Source organism: Entelurus aequoreus, linkage group LG21, assembly GCF_033978785.1.
Source record: "Entelurus aequoreus isolate RoL-2023_Sb linkage group LG21, RoL_Eaeq_v1.1, whole genome shotgun sequence".
In the NCBI taxonomy this organism is placed as follows: Eukaryota; Metazoa; Chordata; class Actinopteri; order Syngnathiformes; family Syngnathidae; genus Entelurus; species Entelurus aequoreus.
The window spans coordinates 36723300-36732794 of NC_084751.1; the positions used below are offsets into that span (position 1 = coordinate 36723300).

At 39.2% G+C, this 9495-nt stretch overlaps 1 protein-coding gene across 1 annotated transcript in view; it reads left to right on the forward strand.

The window, feature by feature from the left end:
* LOC133638717 (ephrin-A5b-like) overlaps window positions 1-9279 on the forward strand; it is a 159360-nt gene extending 150081 nt beyond the window's left edge. Inside the window, exons 3-5 of the mRNA XM_062031602.1 lie at window positions 2985-3050; window positions 3150-3230; window positions 8353-9279. Coding sequence (XP_061887586.1) covers window positions 2985-3050; window positions 3150-3230; window positions 8353-8477 — 272 coding nt within the window. The 3' untranslated portion in view covers window positions 8478-9279. The remainder of the gene's footprint in view (window positions 1-2984; window positions 3051-3149; window positions 3231-8352) is intronic.
* The last annotated feature ends 216 nt before the right edge of the window (window positions 9280-9495 follow it).

The window sequence follows — 9495 nt, forward strand, 5'->3', positions numbered from 1 at the left end:
AAGTTTGGTTCTTTTATGAATTTATTATGGGTCTACTGAAAATGTGACCAAATCTGCTGGGTCAAAAGTATACATACAGCAATGTTAATATTTGGCAAGTTTCACTGCAATAAGGCACTTTTGGTAGCCATCCACAAGCTTCTGCTTGAATTTTTGACCACTCCTCTTGACAAAATTGGTGCAGTTCAGCTAAATGTATTGGTTTTCTGACATGGACTTGTTTCTTCAGCATTGTCCACACGTTTAAGTCAGGACTTTGGGAAGGCCATTCTAAAACCTTAATTCTAGCCTGATTTAGCCATTCCTTTACCACTTTTGACGTGTGTTTGGGGTCATTTTCCTGTTGGAACACCCAACTGCGCCCAAGACCCAACCTCCGGGCTGATGATTTTAGGTTGTCCTGAAGAATTTGGAGGTAATCCTCCTTTTTCATTGTCCCATTTACTCTCTGTAAAGCACCAGTTCCTTTGGCAGCAAAACAGGCCCAGAGCATAATACTACCACCACCATGCTTGACGGTAGTAGGTTTGGTGTTCCTGGGATTAAAGGCCTCACCTTTTCTCCTCCAAACATATTGTTGGATACTGTGGCCCATTAGCTCAATTTTTGTTTCATCTGACATCAAATGGACAAAGATAAGACCTTCTGGAGGAAAGTTCTGTGTTTGGTAGCTTGTTTCCTATGTTTTAGTCTGTTTCCTGACTGCACCTTCTTTCCTTGCGTTTACTGTTGGTTTCCATGGGCACTAACTGTCCACACCTGCCTTTGTTTAGTATTTAGTGTTCCCACAAGGTGTTTTGGTTAATCACTCCCCTTTATAGTTTTCAGTCAGCCAGCACAAGTTGGTCAATGGGTCAATGCTCGCTTTTGAGTGTTTTTCCCTGATTCTAGAATTCCTTGGTGACCATTTGATTTTTTGCTCCACGCTTGTTTGGCGCCTGAGTTTTTGTAGTTTTTGTCCTGCCCAAGATAATTAAAGACTGAATCCTACTTGCACTCTGCTCCTGCTTGTCTGTAGCCATGCGTTCCCAACGTAACCGATTGACCCAGCAACTTGTGCTGGGTGACTGAAAACTATAAAGGGGAGTGATTAACCAAAACACCTGGAAGGGAACACTAATTACTAGACAAAGGCAGGTGTGGAGAATTAGTGCCCATTGAAACCAACCGTCAATGAAAAGGTGCAGCCAGGAAACAGACTAAAACATAGGAAACAAGCTACTAAACATAAATCATGCCATGACCCGGGTAACGGATCATGGCATTAGTCATCTGAAATGGTTTTCACTTCACAAGTGAGTGTGCAAAGAGTGTGCAAAGCAGTAATCAGAGCAAAGGGTGGCTATTTTGAAGAAACTAGAATATAAGTACATAACTCTACATGTGTTCATTCATAGTTTTGATGCCTTCAGTGACAATCTACAATGTAAATAGTCATGAAAATAAAGAAAACGCGTTGGCCTGTACTAGGGTTGTACGGTATAACAGTATTAGTATAGTACCGCGTACTAATGAATTATATTGGGTACTATACCGCCTCCGGTTTACGAGCAGACAAGCATGTTCGGCAGCACACAATCACAGAGTACTTACAAACAGACACAGTGTGTGGACAGAAAAGGGAGAACGGACGCATGTTGGCTTAAAAACTAAAGATAAAGGTGAAGTTATAACACTGAAACGCCCACTAAAAGAGGCTAACTAGCCGTAGTCTGCAGGGTTTTAGCTACTTCTAAATCACTAATCCTCGCCTCCATGGCGACAAATAAAGTACGTTTCTTACAAGTATCATCCCTGCAGGACGAGGAATAGCTAAACATGCGTCACTACACACCGTAGCTCACCGGCGTCAGAATGTAAACAAACGCCATTGGTGGATCTACACCTACAGTAATGTCCGCTGTAATGATACATAGTACAGTAGCGTATCTAGTCGATACTACTATGATTACGCAATATTTTTTTGGCATCACATCTTCTTTCATTTAAAAAAAAAATGTATATTATGTTTATAAACTCAGGAAATATGTCCCATGACACATGAGGACTTTGAATATGACCAATGTATGATCCTGTAACAACTTGGTATCAGATTGATACCCAAATTGGTGGTATCATCTAAAACTAATGTAAAGTATCCAAACAACAGAAGAATAAATGATTATTACATTTTAACAGAAGTGTAGATAAAACATGTTAAAAGAGAAACTAAGCAGATATTAATAGTAAATGAACAAGAAGTTTCATACTCCATTTTTTTTACAGTTTGTCCCTCATAATGTTGACAAAATAATAGAATGGAAAATGACAATATGTTACTGTTTTAAATTAAATTAGGAGCCTTTGTTTGTTTACTTACTGCTAAAAGACAAGTTGTCGTGTATGTTCACTATTTTATTTAAGGACAAACTTGCAATAACAAACATATGTTTGATGTACCCTAAGATTTTGTGTTAAAATAAGGCCAATAATTAAATTTTTATGGTCCCCTTTATTTAGAAAAGTATCGAAAAGTACCAGTACCAAAATATTGGTATCGGGACAACACTAGCCTGTACTATATGTATTATGATTCCTCCTGATACCTTAGCGGTTTATTAGCAGTATCGGCCAACACTCAAGGCTCCAATATTGTTATCGTATTGGAATTGAAAATGTTGTATCGGGACACTCCTAATAATAAAGTAGTCCCAGACACTGTCACAATCAGACTTAAGAAGAGAGAGTGAGTTAGGAGATTGTGGGATAAACACTGACACAATATAGAATATAAATATTAGGTACTCAGGTTTTGAGATGCATAAACTAAAACACAATAATGTGAATAGAATTAAACGGAATGTTGCGACTGTGCGGAGTCAATTGTTTTAATAGTTTGCCAAGCAATGAAGCTTTTCAATGAATCCATGTCAAAAGAAACCCCAAAAGTCAAACATGGGAAAGTTTACAAGAGTTAGGCTAAATTGTTGTTTATCTTTTCACAGCTTCCCTCACTGACGCCAAAGGACGAAGGAGCTGCCTTCGACTCAAAGTCTTTGTTCGGCCACAAAGTAAGTCGCGCATTGTTTTCCATCTTGCTGTGCACTGGCTATTGATCGGACTGTAGATGAATGTCTTTTAACAACACGTCTGCTCTTTGTTTTTTAAAGACAATTGTGCGCGAAACTCTGGAAATGTACAGGAAGGGCTCGACTTTGACGACAATAGTCACAACAGTCTAGAACCCAGAGGTTGGTGAGATAATACTGTGTGTGTGTGTGTGTGTGTGTGTGTGTGTGTGTGTGTGTGTGTGTGTGTGTGTGTGTGTGTGTGTGTGTGTGTGTGTGTGTGTGTGTGTGTGTGTGTGTGTGTGTGTGTGTGTGTGTGTGTGTGTGTGTGTGTGTGTGTGTGTTCTTGTATTTGTACCCTTCTTGAGACATCAACAAGGAAAAGTACCTTCCATAGAGGTGAACAAGTTAGGACCGAAAACCATTGCATTTGTACCCTTCTTGAGACATCAACAAGGAAAAGTACCTTCCATAAGAGGTGAACAAGTTAGGACCGAAAACCATTGCATCTAATAGAGAGCCAAATACTAGAGTCCGTGAACATTGCTCCAAAGTCAGGATTTTTTTGTTGCTGATTTAATGTGCATACAAAAGTAAACATTGACAGGTGCAAAAGCAGCAATATATGATAAAACAAGACGGCAGCTAAAGAAGGACTTCCCCATTTATGACTTCATTTAAGACAACTCGCGTCCCATATGTGACCAGAGGATGAACAAATACACTACGGTACTAAGACTAAATTGGCCATTAACAGATAGCTTCTACAGCTGGGTTGCCCAGAGTGCGGCACAGGGGCCATCTGTGGTCTGTGACTCGTTTGTCATCGGCCATAAGCACATTACAAAAAACGACAAATAGAGATCCCATTTGCACCCCTGGTGGTGAAATCTCTCAAAATGAGGGTGGTCCCAAAAAGGAGGTTTTTTTCAAATTGACTGTGTGTCGGTTTTAAAAGTGCTCCCCCTCTGGTCAACATATGAAATAACAAGTGTGTGTAAAAATATGAAGTGCTCCCCCTCTGGCCAACATATGAAATAACAAGTGTGTGTAAGAAATTGAAATGCGCCCCCTTTGGCCAAAAATAATTTAAAAAATAATTATGGTGGCGACTTGTCCAGGGTGTACCCCGCCTTCCGCCCGAATGCAGCTGAGATAGGCTCCATCACCCCCCGCGACCCCAAAAAAGGACAAGCGGTAGAAAATGGATGGATGTATATAGAGACATACTGTAATAACTTCAAGTAAATAATGACGATTAAAAACCAATTACAAACTAAAAATTTAAAAATTAACTAAAAGCTTATCTTTTTTATACTTGCATAGTACCCGTACTTTTCGGAGTATAAATCGCACCGGAGTATAAGTCGCACCTGCCGAAAATGCATAATAAAGAAGGAAAAAAACATATATAAGTCGCACTGGAGTATAAGTCGCATTTTTTGGGGAAATTTATTTGATGAAACCAAGAATAGACATTTGAAAGGCAATTTAAAATAAATAAAGAATAGTGAACAACAGGCTGAATAAGTGTACGTTATATGAGGCATAAATAATCAACTGAGAACGTGCCTGGTATGTTAACGTAACATATTATGGTAAGAGTCATTCAAATAACTATAACATATAGAACATGCTATACGTTTACCAAACAATCCGTCCCTCCTAATCGCTAAATCCCATGAAATCTTATACGTCTAGTCCCTCACGTGAATGAGCTAAATAATATTATTTGATATTTTACGGTAATGTGTTAATAATTTCACACATAAGTCGCTCCTGAGTATAAGTCGCACCCCCGGCCCAACTATGAAAAAAACTGCGACTTATAGTCCGAAAAATACGGTATGTATATAATAATGTTGTAAATACAAATCTTTATATATCTAGAAAGGGTGGTCCTAAAGAGGTAGGCATTTTTCGGAGGTCTCAAGAAGGTCACAAATACAAGAAAGTGTGTGTCATGTCCAACGGTAACTGTAAAAAAGTGGCAGAGTTGCACCAAAAATATAGTCAAGTATGGCGATAAATAACGTTATGTTAAAAATAAATCATCTTTGAAAATAAAATCTTGTTTCTCTTATCAATACAGTCCAATAGATAATTGACATGAAGTAATTATTCTTTTGCACCGTATGCCATTGTCAACACATTGCATACACAATGAATAGACAAATAGTATTCTAACAGAACAACTGTGACGGAAATTTCTGTTGGGTCAGTATTTGTGGCTTCAACTTTCTGCTGACAGCCTCTTTAAAACGTCATTTGTATTGTTTATTGCATAATGTTTTTTCCGTTTTATGGCTGATTTACGTCTTCACGAGAAACCAAGATTCACACCCAATTAACAATGAGTGAACATAAGGCAATGAAATTAAAGTGCAATATACAGAACAAGCGGTAGAAAATGGATGGAGGGATGGATGATTACAATTACCGTATTTTCCGGACTATAAGGTGCGCTTAAAATCTTTTCATTTTCTCAAAACTCGACAGTCCGCCTTATAGCCTAATGTACGGAATAATTTGTGTTGTGCTTACCGACCTTGAAGCTATTTTATTTGGTACATGGTGAAATGATGACTGTGACCAGTAGATGGCTGTCACACATAAGCGATACGTGTAGACTGCAATATGATGGCAGTCACACATAAGAGATATGTGTAGACTGCAATATGATGGCAGTCACACATAAGAGATACGTGTGGACTGCAATATAATGGCAGTCACACATAAGAGATATGTGTAGACTGCAATATGATGGCAGTCACACATAAGAGATACGTGTGCACTGCAATATAATGGCAGTCACACATAAGAGATATGTGTAGACTGCAATATGATGGCAGTCACACATAAGAGATACGTGTGCACTGCAATATAATGGCAGTCACACATAAGAGATATGTGTAGACTGCAATATGATGGCAGTCACACATAAGAGATACGTGTGCACTGCAATATAATGGCAGTCACACATAAGAGATATGTGTAGACTGCAATATGATGGCAGTCACACATAAGAGATATGTGTAGACTGCAATATGCCACAAGTAAACTACACCAAAATTGTATATGTTCCATTGAAAATATAGAACATTACACACGGCGCTCAAAAATCTATCAAAATGTTTTAGTACGACTTTGGTAAGCTATGAAGCCGCACCGCTTGATGGATTGTACTGTGCTTCAACATACGAGTATTATTATGGTGTGTGTATAAGGTAAGACACATAATCTGGCGTTTTGTTTCGCAATATTATGCAAAAGCAACTTTTCTTACCTTCTGGTACCTGCTGATCTGTATTTGGGATCTGCATGAGTCCTTAAAAGTTTGTGCGCGTCCGCCTTTGTAGTCGATAAGCTTCTTCTTTTTCTCCATCTTCTTGTTATGGGACATTCATCCTCCGCTGTTGCCATTTGTAATATAAAGTAGTGTAAAGTTCTTACTTATATCTGTCAGTAAACTCGCCATGAAAGCGCTAAAACATACCGGTATAGTGAGTTTACATTATTCACCCAAGGAACTTTAGTTATTAGAGAGTTCCGGTCGGACTGTTTTTCAGCAATGCTGCTCCGTTATTGATTTAAGTAAAGTCTGAACGTCATTAAAACAGTTAGCTCCATCTTTTGACACTTCTTCCACTCCCGTCCTTGCACGCTACACCGCTACAACAAAGATGACGGAGAAAAGACGCTGCCAAAGGTGAGCCACGTAAATAAGACCGCCCACAAAACAAAACACAAGCAGAAAGCGGCTTGAAGATGATCTGTAAAACATAATCGATGCAGCATTTTGACCAAAGAACCACCATTACATGTTATGTAGACCAGTGGTCCCCAACCTTTTTGTAGCTGGGTACCGGTCAACGCTTGAAAATTTGTCCCACGGACCGGGGGGGTGTTGGGGGGGGGGGGTTGATTTTTTATTTTTTATTTTTTTTTTCATAAAGAAATACAATCATGTGTGCTTACAGACTGTATCCCTGCAGACTGTATTGATCTATATTGATATATAATGTATATATTGTTTTTTATGTTGATTTAATTTAAAAAAAAAAAAAAAAAAAATTTTCTTTTTTTAATTAAATTTCTTGCGCGGCCCGGTACCAATCGGTCCGCGGACCGGTACCAGGCCGCAGCCCGGTGGTTGGGGACCACTAATGTAGACCACAAGGAAGTGTTTTCAATATTGAAGAAATAATAATAATATGACTCCTTTAATGCGCCTTATAATCCGGTGCGCCTTATATATGAAAAAAAGATCGAAAACAGACCATTCATCGCCCTATGGTCCGGAAAATACGGTAAATATAACAAGAATAAAAATGTGTTTTAGGTTTAAATTAGAGATATCCGATAATATCGGACTGCTGATACTATCGGCCGATAAATGCTTTAAAATGTAATATCGGAAATTATCGGTATCGGTTTCAAAAAGTAAAATTCATGACTTTTTAAAACGCCGCTGCGTACACGGACGTAGGGAGAAGTACAGAGCGCCAATAAACTTTAAAGGCACTGCCTTTGCGTGCCGGCCCAATCACATAATATCTGCGGCTATTCACACACACAAGTGAATGCAAGGCATACCTGGTCAACAGCCATACAGGTCACACTGAGGGTGGCCGTATAAGCAACTTTAACACTGTTACAAATGTGCGCCACACTGTGAACCCACACCAAACAAGAATGACAAACACATTTCGGGAGAACATCCGCACCGTAACACGACATAAACACAACAGAACAAATACCCAGAACCCCTTGCAGCACTAACTCTTCCGGGACGCTAGCCCCAAATCCCCGCCCACCTCAACCTCCTCATGCTCTCTCAGGGAGAGCATGTCCCAAATTCCAAGCTGCTGTTTTGAGGCATGTTAAAAAAAAATAATGCACTTTGTGACCTCAATAATAAATATGGCAGTGCCATGTTGGCATTTTTTTTGCCCCATAACTTGAGTTGATTTATTTTGGAAAACCTTGTTACATTGTTTAATGCATCCAGCGGGGCATCACAACAAAATTAGGCATAATAATGTCTTAATCCCACGACTGTATATATCGGTATATCGGTAATTAAGAGTTGGACAATATCGGGATATCGGCAAAAAAGCCAATATCGGACACCTCTAATAATAACATGATCCGGTGTGCCTTATATATGAAAAAAAGATCGAAAATAGACCATTCATCGCCGTATGGTCCGGAAAATACGGTAAATATAACAAGAATAAAAATGTGTTTTAGGTTTAAATGTATTCGGTGAGAAAATAATATATTATTTTTATTGTCTTTTCAGATGACATCAGCCACGAGTCGCCCGAGCCTTCTCGAAGGGACGTGAACTCCTCCACCCGGTGCCGCGGTTCCCTCCTCCTGCTTAGCACCGCCTTCATACTCCTGGCTGCCATCGTGTCCTCATAGCGCCTCATGCTGACGAACGGGACTTGTCCTGATTGGACCACAGGCTGCAAAAGGAGCACTTTTTTTTTTATATAGAATAAAAAAATAAATAAGGACTGACTCTTTCTCTCGGTGAAAGCGAAAGGGTCCTCGGAAGTACTCACTGGTCCTTCTTGGCGGATGGAGAGTCTCGTACGACTTAAATATTAGACTTGACACACACACAACATGGGTGTGTTCGCTCTCCCGAAGAAGCGCTGCAGGATTCCTCGACGTTTACAGACATTGTTGTTGTTTTTTGAGTCCCGCAATATAAGACGTCATCACATCTCATGTCGGGAGATCTGGCCTCTCAGGTGACAAAAGGAGTCGGATTCAGTCGGACTGCCAGGGACCCTCGTTTTTCGAATTTATTGTAACATTTAAAGAAGCACTCAACGGATTTATTGATGTTGTATTCTTTTTTTCTTTTCTTTTTTTGTACTTCAAGTGTAGCAGCCAACATGGGTGTACAGCGAGATACTTCAATGACACTTTTTTTTTGTGGGTTTTTTTTCGGTCGCAGCAACATGTTTTTATTTATTATCTTGTGCTTAAAAGCAATAAACACACATGCACAGTGATAACACATTCAAAACAATCATTCAAGAATGCTTAGTTAGTCGGTGAACGTTTGAATCTAAATGTTTTGGTTATTGTTTAAAAAAAAAAAAGTGTTCAGGAATGAAGAAAAAAAAAGATTCTGATGTGTTATCAGGGTATAGAAAAATAGCGAAAGTTGTGTTTCAAACGTGTTATTGATAAATGTCACAGTTACCAGTTTTGTCTTGCGTTATTCCTTTTTGTTGTTGTTGCCATAACACAATTGTTGTAAATAGCAACGCGTGTCCGAGAGGAGTTCAGGGAACTTAAAATGAGGTCCACATGTACAAAAGAGTTTAAGCAGCACAACATAACTTGTATGGACAATTGTATCGAGAGGCACCTTTTTCCTTGACGAGTGGCTTGAAAAAAGTATTTTACCGTGATCACGTCCACA